Here is a 16,645-nt window from a genome sequence, read left to right on the forward strand (position 1 = left end):
AAAAGAGCAGAAATGGTGATGAATTACAAAACTGAGATAATAGACAGCTATCAAGGCTTCTTTTAGAGCATATACCACCTTAAAAAAAGAAGTTCTAGGTCAAGCTCAAGTGGCAACATGGAGTTGAGTTCTTTCCTCTACCAGACCCCCAGAAATGAAATTGTTGACTTCTTTGCTCTTCGGACATGTACATAAGTGCTATTCTCTTTGTTGCAGGGAAACATGGTGAAACTTCCAGAAGAAGAGAACACACCAGAGAAGAGGGTAGACAGAATCTTTGCCCTAATGGACAAGGTAAGTCGGCATTGACTGCAGTATTTAAACCTACTTTGAAATTCATTCATGATCATATGATTGGCTATTCAAAGACCAACCAGACTTCAGAAAAATCTGAGATCTCTTGTATCTGGTTAGCTATCAACAAATAAATCATGTAGCCAGAGAACCCTGATTGAAACCTAAGTGTGATCAGTACTTGTCAGTCATATTACAAGCGTCAGTAAAGCTCATTTACTGGAGTGTTGCTGAAATGCAACTGTCAGAAACTGTGAAGTTACGGACAGACACATTTCAGTAGTGATAGTTTGGTAAGGGTCTCTTACTTGTAATTGTTACAGTATTCTTGTATAAGATACAAACTTTTCTTTTCCACAGAACGGAGATGGAAGGTTGTCAATGGAAGAATTTCAGGAAGGTTCCAAGTCTGACCCCTCTATTGTGCAAGCCCTGTCGTTGTACGATGGCCTGGTATAGGAGCCACAGGGCGCAGGGTCTCTATGCAGTGTACAGACAGTCTTGCCGACAGTAACAAGTTTTGTCAAAGCCACTTGATCTGGTGATGGAGCAAGGAAGAAGGTGCACCCAACTAGTTTGAAGGCTGCTTCCAACTTGTGTGACTACACGGCTGGGAGTGCACTGAAGCTAATCTGGATTGTATCCAAGCTAAAGATTATTTTGTTGGGATAGTTAACTGTTATTGAAAGAAACAAACTTGAATGCTCTTAGTAATATGTATTTTATTGGAATATTTTAAACTAAAAGCATTGGAAAGGTTAACTTAAAGAAATGTGTATCACTTTCAATGATGTACTTGAAGATAATCAGTGGGCATTATTTCCCAGGAAGAATATCCATCTGTGTGAAGTCATCCTTGTTTCAGAACTATCAATCCTACAGGTTACATGTTGGAATTTTTTCAGAATTCTGGTAGCCTTAAGTGACATGAGAGACGTTGATTTTGCGATAACATTTGACATGTCAAAACAAACGTTTCACCAAACCAGACTTTTTAAATGAACTTGACTTAGAAAGGATACCGACATGTTGAGCAAGGAGTGGTGATATTGATTGTGGTTCCAGATGAGGAACTTGTGATATTACGGTCTAAGCAAATTCAAAGTGATGATTAAAGTTAACAAAAGTGCAGCTTCTAAAGTATTTTGTCAGAGAAAGGTGTAACTAGTATTTTTATTGGCACTTCCATGTGAGAATACCCACGCCAGACCGAGTTGTTGATGCAGGAAATGCAAGAATCACTGCTTGACTGTGATTGGAAGATGACCTGATATTTGAGCGTCATGTGACCATCTAGTGCCAGCTGATTGGTCAACATTTTATTTGATTCAGTTATGGCATAGATGAGGTAGTGAGGAAACATTAACATGGATGATACAAAACATTTAGAACAGAAAAACACTAATAGTCAGTGATACTTCATCACAAATAGATAAGTAGATTGCAACAAGTAGTTTCTGTGGAAGCTTTCTGGTGTCAGTGGGGACAGATTGCAATTTTTATACAGAGATATATATCTGTCATAGTATGGAAGGTCCATGTATTTATCAGGATAGTCTGTGTTCTATGTGTGCAATATGAACTATGTGACAGGGTTTTTGTGTAACGCTGCATGCTGAAATTAAGAGAAGTAGTCACTTTGAGTTTCTGTAGCCTGTACCCATGACATTTTTGTCATGCCTTTTGTTATATAGTATTTAAGGTCGACTTGTCTTATTTCTCAAACTAAGATCAACACCAAATATTTGATGACAAAGTTTTCTGTATTGCTATGTACTATTTAACGAGTCCATTTGACAATTACATTGTATTGGTTTGAAGCCTTTAACCCACCAACATGATAATGAGTCATTACACAACTGATTTCCTTCTCATCATTAAAATGTTTTGTAAAACAACCCTCTCAACTCTGTAAGCTAGAAATAACTGAATCAACCCCAGCCCAGCATAGTCAAAAGTATTTTCCAAAATGTATTACCTCATATTTCTTATTCAGTGCCAAGTTCTTCCTAAACTACTGTCAGCATGTGTCTCATTCTGTGCATTAATGTTGTGCCTTGATGCATTTTTTAACTAACAATGTTTTATTTATGAACTAGACTTCGTTGTCAGATGGTAAAATATTATTAACAGAGAAGTTGTCAGGATAGGGTTTGTGTAAATGTTGATGATTTTAGTCCCATGTCTTTTAGTCTTGCCAAGAGTAAGGTTTAGTCTATATTGCAAAGCCACACACAAATTCAGAATCAAAGCTTAGAATGGGTGTTCAGGTTAAGGCAGGGGCATTATCCCTTTAATTTGTTACATACAGGACCAAGACTTATTTGTCCTGGACATGTATTATCGGTAATGCAAGAAAAGATTTCTCAAACTTCTGTGAAGCAGTGAAGGAAAACAATCATGTAGTGGATAAACCTTGTCAGTACCTGCCTTACACAGCCCTTAAATAGTTACTCTCATGAGCATCAATGAATCGGGTGTTAAGAGTTCTAGAGTAAACTGTACATAATGCTGCTGTAGTGTCTGGTGTCTTGTGTAAAGTGAATGTTACTGCAACATGCAGTTGTTTAACTGTTAGTCTTTTTGGACATCTGAAACAAAAATGTGTGACAAAACTTGTCTTGAAGGTATGTGTTAATAAATACAGTATAACTGAACAGTGTCCTTTGCTTGATATGTTTGTTGAACATGACAGCTAACATTAAGTAACCACTGCAAGGTACATGTACAAGTACTAGTAACAAACTAAGGTACAAGCATATAAGAGGAATACAATATTTCTGTGACGTGATACTTAAAGTTGCTTACCAAGGATTGCCGTACCTTATGAACCAAGAAAGACCCCCACCCCACCCTAAAATTTTGCCAATGTCTAAAAACCTTAAGTTAGTACTTTGTTGTCTTTTGTCCAGCCATGTGCACTCCATACAGCACTACAAAAACAATACTGTCATTTCATTGAATTCCAATTTTATTCACCATCTATCTCTTCCAACAATACTTAAGTACAATGTACAACTATTTACACCAAGTACACAGCAGTTCTTCAATAGAAGGCTTGTGGCACTACAAAAACATTTCAGTGACATGATCAGAACATGACAGATTCTAATTCAATATCCAGACTTGTTTAGAAATTGGATAGCCTGGATACCATACCCCAACCACAAAATAAATCTTTCGTGTTGGGGTCTGGCAGGATGGCTGTAGAAAGGTTCTCGAAGGCCCTTGATCAGAGGGAGGAGAACCTAGGATTGATGACCACTCTCACCACAGGTAGCCAGCTCAACACACCACAGTTGGTCAGCAGGTTATCACAGTAGCAAATCAGGTACTTAGTGGTCACTGTTATGGATTCAAATAGTACAGTTGGGGTGTTTAACCAATCATGGCAGGGGTGTAATTACCTTCTGCTGATCCTGTGCTGTTCTATTGGTGGAGTTTTTTTGCCCATTATAAGGGGCAAAATTGAGAAGAGTTCCTATCCCATCAGGCCAGACCCCTGCACGATAGATACTTGAGATCGGGCTGGGGTTTGGTAACCAGGCTAGAAATTGGAAAGCCTTGTAGTTATAATGACGGTGAAGCGACATGTAGATACATGCGAAGCCAAAGATTCAAGTGAAAGACTAAAATATGAAGGTCATGGCCAAGTAATCATCACAAGTGCAAGACAACTCACGAAAATAGACAAAACATAAATAAGATGTTCAGAAACAACACTTAAAGTAAATGTATATCTTTCATATCTTGTTGTGGAAATAAGCAAGAAATGCACAAAAAGTCCTGACCTACAAGTTAAATAAGGAAACTTTTTCTTGGCCACCACTACAGCCACTAACCTTTAAACTTCCAGAAAATCATCCCTCGTCTTTGGACATTCACAGTTTACACATTGTACATGTGCTATAACCCACAAACATTCATGGGTTCAGAGTACTTTTGTACAATGTTCATCAGCTTTAGACTGGCTATAAAATCTTTCACTTACTACTACATCGACTTGGGATGTCAAACCAAGAACCACGTCAATACAGAGTTCCCTGAGCTATGTATTTAAACGTCACGGTACACTTGGGTACTTCTCTGCAATCTGCAATAGCTCATTCATAGCCTTAAGAGATGGAACACCTTGAATGATCTTACAGTCTTGAAGGCTGTGCATATTCAGAAAAGAAATCTCATAAAAGACAAAAAGTTATATTTAGGATCAAAAACTGAACAATGGTACATTTACATGTACTTTTGATAAATGAAACATCTGAATCAGTCAATCAAATAGGACATGTCCTCAAACTGTTGGTAACTTAACTCTTTCAGAGAAAATATTACCATTTCTTAGAATCAGTTAATAGTCTTGATACCTCATGGATACAATTTATTAACATGGGCATCTGATCATGATCTGTACAGGGCCAAGAGGTAGCTAACTGGGCTAGGGCCATGGATAACTGTGAGGTCTTCTAATGTGCTGAATGTACAGCAGAAGGGTATCTTGTCCACCATCAACAATGATACCGTCAAGCCTCAGGTAAACACGCAGTGTGAAGGACAGCACTCAAATCATTTCTTACTTGGTTACAGTATACAATGTTGATGACTGAGGAAGCAACAAAGGTTTCCACCATTCTGTCCTGAACAAAATACAAATAAATGTAATGCAGAATAGAGGAATGTTTTAGCCACTAAGACTAACATCAGCCTATGTTGTCCTGACTAGCTATTCTGTGTGATACTTCTAGATTTGGCAACTATGTGCACATGAATGATCCACAATTCAAACAAATACACATTTTTACATACGTTTAAATTCTATAACAAGTTGTTCTTGGTGGATATTTATCACTATCTTGATTATTTTTATTCTATGTACATGTAAATATATAGCAATCATTTAATTTACAATTGGGCTCAGTATACATTATTTGTACATTAACTGTTTTCAACAATGAGTCTTGGAGGGATGTCTAATATACATAAATAATGATAAATTGTAAACCGTCCTGTGTTTTCCCAGGGTTGGTAAGACTACGAAAGCAATCAAAGCTTTCTACAGTATGTGGTGAAATGAATAAATTATGTTCTAACTTTCTTTACCATTCCAACAGCCACAGTAATAGAAGCAGGTAAACTTAAAGTCTCTACCATCAGATAACCAGCGTTAGTGTCTCTGTTCACATGCAACACTAGTGCACTGGAGTGTGTCAACTAATTAGTTTGTTACATAGCTACTGCTTCATCTTTTCTTTCTATGATTTAAAAGTGAAAACTAAGTCTTTAACTGTAGTTATGAAATATTTACAGATCAAAGGAATTCAGATTTCAGTGCAGATAGTAGTGAAATGAACAGTATAGAGGTTATGGATAAGAATAACGATTGAGTGACATTGCTACTAGAAACTCATAAAGATATACTTTAAATTGCACTGGCATACATTGTATGTGAAATTAAATTTCTCTACAAAGTTTGAAATTTTCATCCTTGTGCAATCTCCTGGCAAGAACTCTTTGTTCCTTTTTTTCTCAGTCAGTCCAATGACACAGCTGCTTGCTTAGGCATCATGGCTGTTGTCTCGAGGCTTGGGATTGGCCAGACTATCCTGGGTGCTGACGACCTTGCCCCCCTGGTTGACCCTGACCACCCCCTCATTCCAGCCTGTTTCTGTCACACTGTGGTCATGAGAACAACAACAAACACAGCAGGTTTGTTTGGTCCAATCCACAACAGTCTCCTATTAGCCATAATCTTGCACACCTAGCCTAGAGCTAGCCTGTCAATTTGGAACTGATACAAGGAAGCACAAGGCTCCACAATATCACAAGTTCAAAGTTTCCACATCCCCATGAAGTTTTTAGAGCTTCTTGCACGTCTTGTTTACTTGAGGTTATTCTTCAATCATACAAATAAAGTAGGGTTTCATTATTCCGTCATCCTATGGTGAACGTCACTACGTGATAGCTTCTTCCATTGACCTCATGACCTGAGCTGTATGTCATGTCTGATTAACAACTTAGCTCTACCACCTCTGAACTGTACTTCCTGTCACTCCCACAAGCTTGACCTTTATGGTGACACCATCTTCCCTTCACTTCCTGCCACTCTACTGACAGCATATTGACATAACTATCTATGAACACGCAAGATTGTAACATACCGAAAAAAAACAAAGATTTTGTAAATGGAGTCAACAAGTAACTCCAAACTTGGTACATGACAATAAAGCACTACTCACACTTCTTCCATCTCGATGTCCTCATCGTCCTGTGAGACCTGTAGGTAGGGGTTGTTGGACGCTGGGCGGAACTTGTACCCCGTCATGACGAAGAACACGTAGGTGGCCAGCTCAGCAAAAAACTGGCCCAGCCACTCGTACTGGAATGGCACGGTGATCTGGGGTGGGGAGGGGGGAAAGGTGTCAATAGAAAACATTTACCACTGTCAATTGGTTTATTTTCTAGGGGACTTAATTTCACAGACAGAATCACAGTAGATGTTAAAAAGGGCTTTTTTGCTGTGCCATTGATAATCTTGATTTCCCAGATCTACAACTCGACAGTACAGTAGTAATTAATTGAAAATGCATAGTCATGAATTTGAGGTGGAGAGGTCTTCCCGAAAACCATCGTGAACATTTTAGGATTTACAGTATTCAAACAGATCCTTCAATTTCAATCCTTTCCTTTCGTCCTTACTCAACTTTATGTCCTACTTCCAGATACATATTTCAGGCTTTGTAATTCCAAACTACCATAATCGTCAGACAGAGTGTAACTTACCTTCAACAGGTAGACTATTATTCTTGTGAAGTAGATATAGCAAACAATCTGTGGGAGAGAAAAAAAGACAATGCGGCAATACTGAACATAGCACACTATGCCTTATAAAGATTTCTTTGACAAGCAATGTAAAGAACCATAAGTATTAACTGTATGTGAACAATAGTATAAGCAAGACTCAAATTACTGGGTGCATGTGTGCTTTTCTGCACCAAAAATTGGAGCCGTGCATCTGAAATCTAACTAGCAGGTGCATGAGTACAACAATTTCCCAAAATGAGCTTCCAGCCAAGACAAGAAACTGTTTGGGCCTCACCATAACATAGAAATGCCTGAAGAGCTTCAACTTCTGTAGGCTGATAGCAGCTTTCCCATCAGTCTGGGAGGCCTCCTGTAGATGTCGTATTGACCTAGAAACACAGAGATCATAATTATGCTATATTACAAAAACCTGCATGATGGGAGAAATGTTATACATGTCTTTATGACAAGCAGCATTCTTAAAGAAATCAATAGTCTTGGAAATATGTACACCACTATTTGCCTGTTGCGGAAAATGGGACTGCGTGAAGATGCCTGGGCAACTGTTTTAAGATCAAAAAGTTTGTATAATTTCAACCTCCTCTAAAACGTTCTTTCTGGTTTGTCCGTAATGTCCAGAACCATAATGTATACAGAACTGGTTTGGGTATTCCATTACATAGTTTACAACAAAATATGGAAAACTATATCTAAACAACTGATTAAAACTCTCAGGACACACACACACAATGATGATTGTTTTACTATAGTACTGACCAGACAACAGGGAAGAGGATGGCTCCACAGCACAGCAGGTCCACCAGGATGAACACTTCCCTCCACAGTCGGTACTGGGAGTTCCCTTCTTCTGTAGACTCTGTGATGATGTACGCAACATTGGCCAGAACCTGACGGGGAAACAGCAGCAGTCAGACAGCAGGACATCACATATAATGTATCTATTTGGCTGCAAGAATTTGAAAACTGCATGGACAATAACAGCAGCGAGAGATTACATGCTTAACTTGACTTTGTTTGAAGAGCAGAGAGCAAGTGAAACTTGGGAACTGAATACACAGCTGGAAAGGTTTCTTTCCTTGCTGTTAAACCTCTATGCCCATAGTTTTATCAACTACATATGTATCTGTAAATAATCTCCATGGATTATTCATGATAAACAAGATAGTGAGTTTATGATTCACTTATCCTTATATCAAGGACACCAATACATGTAGCATTAAGTCCTTGCAGGTCTGTAGATGATTGCAGGTAAATTTTAACAAGAGATAGCTGATCAAAAGCCATGACAATGGAGTGCTTTATAACAAGTTAATAATATAGAGGCCATAGCCATGCAGAGAACCTGTGCACTTCAGACTAGAGGCACCACTTACCTGCAGGGGGAGGAAGAGCAGGCATAGTGCGCGAACGTTCCGACTGTCTGCCGGGAGGATATGGTTATGGAACGTCAGCCCTGTGCCGATCAGCACGATCGAAATGAGCAGGAGGAGGCTCCTCGTCCTACGACAGCGAGACAGAAAAAAAACAGAGGAGGAAGAAAAAATATTCTCACCTGAAGCGGAATTATAAACATGAAGATTTTCTTGTCCTTGTCGGAAAGGATGTGTTTGACGAAGGCCCAGCCTGTGCCGATCAGAACGATCGTGATGAAGAGGACACATCCCCGCAATCTGCAAAAGTCATTTTGATTGGAAGGACTGTGATTGGTCTACATCTACAGATGATTGGAGAGACACAGAATTTTCTCACAAAGGATCTAATTTCTTTCCCCTATGAGAGCTGATTCAAACAAAAAGTTTTTAAAACAAAGAAGCTAGCTGACTGTTAGTTTGGAAATGTTTTGTTCTTTCTTTGTTTAATCAAATAAAACAGAACAAAGAGGACACAGGAGGTTAGAACAGCCACGTTACGGGGAGAGACTGAGCACCGATAAAGAGACCTGGACACAAGGACAAGAAGACACAAACTGTAGCTATCATTATCTACAATTGGAGGAAGATCTTTAAGATCTTAACAATCCTAATGTCGAAAGAAGAGCAGTGGTAATCTTCAGGTTAGTCAATCAAATAATACATCAATCAAGAAATCAATCACTTTCTAAACAATGAAAAACAATGATCTTATAAGGTACAAACAGTGCATGACAATATCCATTTTACATAAACTGCAGCACTCACAGGTACACTATGTAGTACAGGACAGCCCAGGCTTCCTCTGGTGACCCCTCAACAGCAATAAAGTGATAGTTCACCTGTAAAAGGACATCACCTCATCAAAAAGCTGCTGTTTCTGCCTGAATAATAGTTTCTTTCACGGCGCAACACAAAACTTAAAGAACAAAATAAGAGACTATGCACTGTTAATATAATTTTTAATGTTGAAATGTAAAGAAGAATCTTATATGCAAATTTGATTAACAGACAATATCCACCAACTGTAAATGTATATTAAAACCATATACTAACATTGGAAAAAGATGCAGGGCAAAAAACTTATCCAGTGTTCTCGCCAGGCCTTTTCAGCATAGCGGGCCGATACGCTGTGGGCTGGAAAAATGACGCTGTAAAACGCCCGCTACGCTGCTTTTTCATCCAGCGTAGCGGCAAAAAAATGGGGAATAAAAGAAAAAATATCGTAGTAAAAATACATAGGCACGCGCCAAGCACGCGCCTTCGCTGTTTCAGGAAGTTATCAACTCGAAGGGAGGTGTTTTACAGCACCGGCCCGCCGTACCGCTGTCTCGCAGCCGGCAGCCCCTCCCACCCCTTGCGTTCCCGCGCGCGGAAATGTAAACACAGACGCGAGAGGGCCTTGCCCGCACGTGATTAGCTGGGTGGGATCTCTCCCCGGAACAGCCGATGTGCATAAGGGAGCGGCGTTGATAAACAGAGGCTGTTACTCGTGGCAGTTGCGTCTTTCTTTTTCAGTACGGAAAATAGAAGCAATTATTTCTGACACATTTCTAGAGCAAGAACGGGTCGCGTTCCAAAATTTCCTGTTCTAAATTTTGCGTGTGCCGCCCTGCGTTCGTGCCAAAAAAAATATAAAATGAGTAGCGCGTGTGCTGCGAGTGATCAGTGGGGTGGGATCCCTCCCCGGAACAGCCAGTTCCCGGGGAATGTCCTTATTTGGGGAGCTGGGTTGACCAACATAGGCTGTTACTGATAGTTGCGTAATTTTTATTTCAGCACGGGAAATAGAATCAATTCTTTCCGACATAATTCTGGAGCAAGAGTGGGTCGCTTTCCCAAAATTCCTGTTCTAAATTTGAAGCTCTGTATCGGCATCAAGATACAAACCATCGTAAGTTTGTATGTAAAACCCGGGCGTTAGTTTCGCCGACAAGCCCCGTGTGGCCCCGCCCACAAACCGCCAGGGCAGTGTCGGCATCTTTCCAATTTGATCAAAGGGCCGCCGGCTATCAATCAAACGCGGCTGTTGTTTACAGTTTCAGTCATGTGCCGTGTGCAAGTTTACAGCGAACTTCATGCTACGTAACATTACATTCCTTGGACCTTCTTTCCCACAGCGGTGCTTCTACGAAATATTTATTAGACTGTAACACTGAGTCCCACATGTTTTAAAGAATGGAATCTGACGCGGAATAGCGGTTTTTACCGGGTATTTTCTTGAAACATGTCCGTTGGAATATCGTCTAAACTCTAACGGCGAGGCGGCGACGCAGGGAGACCGTCAACAACAGTCGTACGGCAAGGCGGCTAACAGCGATACTAGCGCTATAAACAAGCGCTTCAACTTCGGATGGCAACCAGGACAATTTTTTTAAGTACTGTTGAGCTGAGTAAAGTTTGTTGTTTATGAGTTTTTAGTTGTCTGTGAAGCTTTGACCCGAAATATTGTTACGTCAAACTGCTGAAGAGAAGTTAAGTGACTGCTGCGATTATCGTAGATATGGCCCTAAAGAAATGATAAAATAAGCCTTCTCAATAGCCTAAAATGCAAGAGCTTCCGGGGGGCTTCGCCCCCCCTGGGTCCCCCCACCGGGGCTCTGCCTTCAGCGGCCCCCGGACCCCTGCCCGACACTGTGAAAAATTCCTGGCGAGAACACTGTTATCTGTACAATCAATATGATATAACAGGAAGCACCCATGATAAATATTTGATACGTACTGCGTGAAACATGAGTGACATAGCCTTGACCATGACCAGGGCTGCCATCAGGTAATGGATCTTGAACACATCTCCCCTGGGATAAACAGACATGTGTCAGTATGACTCAGTACACATCAGGGCTACTCCTGCTGAGACCCTAACCACCCACAAAGTCTTATTCTACAAAAACTAAAACTTAAGGAACAACTATCCAAACTAAAAGACTACACACTTCATATAATTTTCATTATTGAAATGTACCTAAATTACCACACAGAAGAGCCTATCAAACAGACAATATCCAGCAACTGTAGATGGGCTACTCCTGCTGAAACCTTCACCACTAAACATGTCTTATTCTACAAAAAAACTACAAACTTTGAACAGTGTAGTAGAATTATATCAAGCATACCGATAGTTTTTTTCTCAATCATACCACAAGCATCAGTTATGTGATGAAACATGACTTTCATGTTTTAAGTGTTGCCCTAATATATGCACAGGTTTTCCTTTAAGATTAAAAATTCCATTCTGATGTGCGTCAAAATATTAACCAAACTGAAAAAAAAGCATTTTCTGCAGAAGACTTAATTTGGGATAACACACTCGTGCAGTCACATAACCTGCGAGAGAGTGACCTTCAACTCCCATGTCACATGACCCTTCATAGCTGATGAAATATGACGGATACCATATGAAAGCTTCTCGCCAGCAGCAAACTAGTCATGAGTACCGGGTAACAGTTTAATTTTTTAGATTCCTGTGATACAAATATTCTTCAACTTACTTCCTCTTCCTGAGTATGTGGATCCACAGACAGCCAGTCAGGAAGAAGACTCCCATCATGGTCAGGTACACAGGAGGCAGGGGGACCTGGGGAAACAGATAATGGGTTAAGCAAACTATCTCAGTATCTGTAGCTTCTTCAGTATAGGCTCTGTGGATAGCTTTATAACATCCCTGTATCTTGACTGGTCCTCACTCAAGCTTTAAATAGGATTTTATACCAGGGGGTCAAAAATTCTCGGATAGTCACGGCAAGTGATATCGATGTAAGTATTGTAAGGGGAGTCTGGGGGCATCCACCTTCCATGGTGCAGAGTTTTAGATGGTTTTAAGTTAAAATTGTAAGGTATTCCGAGGAGCAAAATTGCTGTCAGAGAGGTCACAGTTGAAGACTGACCTCGTAGCATCCTTGGTCAATCAGACTTTATACTTGTCAGAGGATCTGCTCCCCAGTGTAAGGGTGGCTAGTGTGTCCAGTACATGCAAGCGGCTTAGCCTGGTTAAAAGCCTATCCTCACTAGAAAACAGTACTATTTTTACCCAGGTAACAAAAGATAAAAAGGAAAAAAGACACTGACCTCTCCAGCAGACAGGTAGTTGTCATTGTTCATCTCCACCACGTCCACCTGCATGCTGATGGTCACCTTGGACTTGCTGTCCTCCACGGAGTGTTTGTTGTAACAGTTGTGGAACCTAAGGTTGTACAGACCCTCCTCTTCAAGGTCTTTGATGGCCACAAAGAACTGAAACAACCACAACAAAGACATCATCACTACAACCTCAGCTTGTACAGACACTCTTCTTCAAGGTCTTTGATGGCCACAAAGAACTGAAACAACCACAACAAAGACATCATCACTACAACCTCAGCTTGTAAAGACACTCTTCTTCAAGGTCTTTGATGGCCACAAAGAACTGAAACAACCAGAACAAAGAAATAGTACAATATATAATGCTTAACTTTCTTCCAATACTAAGATGTACACAGATCAATTTTCAATGACCACTGTGGCCTTCTTCAGGATCAATATCAGGTTAACAAAGACACCATCACTTCTACATGTACGTATCTGTCACATTCTGCTGGTGTATGTGTTACATCAAAGGACAGTTAAACCAGCTATATAGATACAGATACATATTATATATTTGGTAAGATTTAAGAAAAAGTTACATTCTTTACAAAAATATCTACAAGTTCTATAATAATAGAATCCTGCTTACAGTTAAATTGTACACTGCTTCTTTGGACTTCTCCTGTCCCATTGGAAGATTGAACAGTAAGGGGTGTTCCATCAATGGTTCAGCATCCTGTTCACTTTCATCCTCCTCTTTTTCCTCTTCTTCTGCCGTCTGTTCAGATTTCTCACCATCCTCACCCTCCTTCTCTACATCTGGTTCTTCTGCCTTGTCACCAGGATTTTCTACAATTTCCTCTTCTTTGTCTTCTTCTTTGGCTGGATCCTCTCCTTTTGTATCATCCTCAGTTTTGTCCTTTCCCTTTTCTTGTGTATCCACACCGTCTGGCTGATCACCCCCTGCTTTTGTCTCTTCTTCTATATCTTTAGTTTTGTCTTTTGGGTCTGTTTCTTCTCCTGTTACAAAGTATCATAAGTACAAGATGTATGGTCAGATCTGATCACAAGCTTTTGTACACTGAGATGATACAAGAAAAAAATTAATAACATAATCCTTTGAGAGATGACTGCTTACCTGTGGGTTGTTTCTTTGGGTTATCAATTTCTTCTGCCTGTCGTTTTGTTTTGACCATCTTCCTCAGTGACTTGCCCCCACTGGGCGGTACTCTGTGTGACTTGTACATGTTGTATTCTGTCTCGTTGTGGTAAATGTCCAGGGCCTTCAAGTTGTCGCCTATTCTTCTGAGGGTCACCCTGGTAAAGGGAATAACATAAGATAAGAATAGGGCAAGGTAACAAACTCAACACTGTAAACATTGCTGCATTTGTGTAATGTTAAGTTACACTGTTTATGTGTGTTACTGTATGCTTGTAACTGAAACTGCAAACGCTAATGGATAACAAGGGACAACAGATAAAAGGTATGACATACATGAAGGAAAGGTTCATTTAAAATTAGAATGATTTATCATTTTAATTTAACTATTTAATTGCCAGTAAGAGAACTCTCTAAGACTTTTAAACTTTTTTCCCTCAATTTGTTCCCTTACTGTGTTCCTGATATCCCTACAACTTTACATTAGAATACCCTTTAGGATAACCCATATATTACATTCTCCTCCCCATCTTTCTTTGACTCAAACTTCGTAAGTCTAGGAGCTACTTACGTGCTGTTGCTAAGGTTGAAGGTGAACAGAACCACTGTCAGGTCATCGTCCTTTCCACCCACCTCCTTAACCTTGTTCAAAATACAGTCTTCTGCTGTGTTCTCCTATAGATGTACAGAATGATGTCTGTGTTATACATGCAGTACTCATATTACACACAATACAAGGCAATGTTATCATTGGCCAAACTGGCTATACTTTTAGCTTTGATAGACAATTAAAATTGTACATAAAATATTCCAACTTCATGAAAAACAGTTGTGTTGCATCATTGGTCTATAAGCAATTCTACTTTGCTGCCAATATGTTGTTGCAAATAGTGTTGGGGAATCAAAAACAAGGTGCATGGGAAAAATAATGTTTGTAAGTACATGTTTACAACTTGATGCATACCAGATAGTTGGATATTCCATCACTGCTTGTCTTGTCCAAACTGAGGCCAAACTGCAAGTCAAACAGGAAAAGGAACAACATGTTAGTTGTATTGCTCTCAACATTCACATTTATCAGTCAATGTACACATGTGATGTACCAAGAACCTAGCTCTATAGATGACAAAAAAAAGAAACTCTTCAATAAATAAAACAAGTGTGTGAAGCCTTGCCAGTGTGAACAACTACTTCTTCTATTAGATACTTTCTATGCCCACATGTGGATGAGATAATTGTTTTTCTACTTACCATGGAGTCCATGTTAGGTAAGGGTGTTGGCACATGGACCTTGAATCCTGTCACCTGCACAGACAGGGTTCCCCCCTTCAGGAAGCCGAAAGTGCTCAGGTCCACATAGGACCTTTTCTCATTCTGAGGATGTCACAGAAGTCAAAGGTCAGAGTTTGGACCAGACTAATATACAGTTAAATCAATAAATTCAATTTATGCATAAAATGTAAAATATTTCCCCCTCAGTAGTATGTACGTATTTCAGACATACAATGAGTATTGATTGAAGCATCATGTCAAAACTAAGTGAAGATATTTACAAATACAGTTTGTACATCAGTATATGACTATGAGTCATGCATTTTTCCTAGCGACCCTATGCATTATTTTCTTTGTAAACAAAAGCCATGAGATATGATCGGGTAAGTCTGAAGGTGGACTTTTATCACCTCTTACTTTTAGTCTATAGTCTATACAAATGTATTTCTTTAAATCTTACTTTGAAAGTAGTTTTTTACAGCTTGTCACTGTGGTGGCAAAGTACTAGTAGTTTTTTTATCCTTGGTTGGATGCTGCCTTACTCCAACACTTCTAGTCAGTCTGGATCATTGGTAACTTTACCAACAAAGTATATCCTATCTTTTTTGAAATGCACAAACAATTGTTTTTCGTTTAAGTTTACTTTAAATCTGCTCATCTACTCATACAAAGTTAGTAAAAGGGATTTGCAAAATGCGTTAACAACTAAGATGGTAGACCCAGTAACATGAAAATTTCTTGTACATCAGTTGAGTAATCCAAGGTAAAAGACTCATAGTCAGACAAAGCAAAAGTCTATGAGAAGCAATTCTATGAGAAGTTTGATAAAACACTTTTGTAACATGTAATAACGTGTTGGATAGGTCGACACCATCCAAGGCCGAAAGAAAACTTCCATAGCTTGATATGGGGAAACATCCAGAGTTACAGGGATCTGTCCTGACAAGGATTTAGAGTGTGTTGGGGAAATGACCTGACACTGGTGAACACTGTAGTTTGTTGGTCCTGATCGTGTGTCACTTCACACCAGTTGTTAGCTTATCACAGTATGGTGACATCTGATACAACCCCTATATCTAGTCAAGTCAAGGACTAGTCAACACTTGTCCGTGACCCAAGTAAACAAGACAAATTCTGAAAAACTTCCTGTACTCAGAAAAAGCAACCTTAGATAGATCTAGATTATCCTTTCTGTGCCATATAGCAACGATCTTCTCTTACGCATAATTCCGTGTGAAACACAAAACGATTGTTTCTGATGTTGTTTTTATGAACAAGAAGTTCAGATGTGACCATGACATCATCGCCCCCCTCCCCCCTGACTGGTGACTTGGACCTGCCAACGTGTCCTCACGTAAACTTTAGTCCCACAACAAAATCGCTCCGACAGATCCACTATTAGCTCTGGAGAGTTATATGAGGTAAATACCTGAAGGACTAAGTGGTGTTTTCTGCCCTCTGCGGCCCACAGAAAAGAAGATATGACCAGCGAAATCCACAGCACTTTCAAAGAAATTTTTCTCGTCGCCATTTTGTAAAAGTGACGTCATGGGAGTAAAGCATGCTGGTCCAACCCGGATTAAGCTCCAAGACCGCATACACCTCGGTACCCTTGGTAATACTGCCT

At 39.8% G+C, this 16,645-nt stretch overlaps 2 protein-coding genes across 5 annotated transcripts in view; one reads left to right on the plus strand and one right to left on the minus strand.

Moving 5' to 3' along the window:
* LOC118421709 (neuronal calcium sensor 1-like) overlaps positions 1–2,956 on the plus strand; it is a gene marked incomplete at its 5' end in the record, with an annotated part of 4,251 nt that extends 1,295 nt beyond the window's left edge. Inside the window, 2 exons of the mRNA XM_035829187.1 lie at positions 217–294; positions 655–2,956. Of these exons, the coding sequence (XP_035685080.1) occupies positions 217–294; positions 655–753 (177 nt within the window). The remainder of the gene's footprint in view (positions 1–216; positions 295–654) is intronic.
* A 1,097-nt stretch (positions 2,957–4,053) lies between these two features.
* Positions 4,054–16,635, minus strand: LOC118421707 (protein GPR107-like). Of its 4 annotated transcripts, none has more exons than XM_035829181.1 (16): positions 16,448–16,635; positions 14,998–15,120; positions 14,711–14,761; positions 14,318–14,421; positions 13,726–13,904; positions 13,237–13,607; positions 12,591–12,755; positions 12,014–12,099; positions 11,245–11,320; positions 9,291–9,364; positions 8,487–8,613; positions 7,870–8,000; positions 7,388–7,481; positions 7,072–7,119; positions 6,528–6,685; positions 4,054–5,964 (listed from the first exon to the last, which is right to left on the minus strand). In XM_035829181.1, the coding sequence occupies exons 1-16, from the start codon at positions 16,547–16,549 to the stop codon at positions 5,847–5,849; spliced, it is 2,007 nt and encodes a 668-aa protein (XP_035685074.1). In that variant the 5' UTR covers positions 16,550–16,635; the 3' UTR covers positions 4,054–5,846. The 4 variants fall into 4 exon arrangements, with proteins under 4 accessions (XP_035685074.1, XP_035685075.1, XP_035685076.1 ...); XM_035829182.1 differs by lacking the exon at positions 8,487–8,613 and adding an exon at positions 8,666–8,783; XM_035829183.1 differs by lacking the exon at positions 4,054–5,964 and adding an exon at positions 6,260–6,398.
* Between the last annotated feature and the right edge of the window lie 10 nt (positions 16,636–16,645).

The sequence above is a fragment of the Branchiostoma floridae genome, chromosome 8 (assembly GCF_000003815.2).
Source record: "Branchiostoma floridae strain S238N-H82 chromosome 8, Bfl_VNyyK, whole genome shotgun sequence".
In the NCBI taxonomy this organism is placed as follows: domain Eukaryota; kingdom Metazoa; phylum Chordata; class Leptocardii; order Amphioxiformes; family Branchiostomatidae; genus Branchiostoma; species Branchiostoma floridae.

What these genes read in the sequence shown, in the direction of transcription:
- LOC118421707 (XM_035829181.1), bottom strand. Translation starts at nt 16,549, where the DNA reads ATGGCGACGAGAAAAATTTCTTTGAAAGTGCTGTGGATTTCGCTGGTC. An exon ending in CCCAAAGAAACAACCCACAG is followed by an intron (nt 13,608 to 13,725) that starts GTAAGCAGTCAT and finishes ACTTTGTAACAG; the next exon opens with GAGAAGAAACAGACCCAAAA. An exon ending in TAATAGTCTACCTGTTGAAG is followed by an intron (nt 6,686 to 7,071) that starts GTAAGTTACACT and finishes TCCCCACCCCAG; the next exon opens with ATCACCGTGCCATTCCAGTA.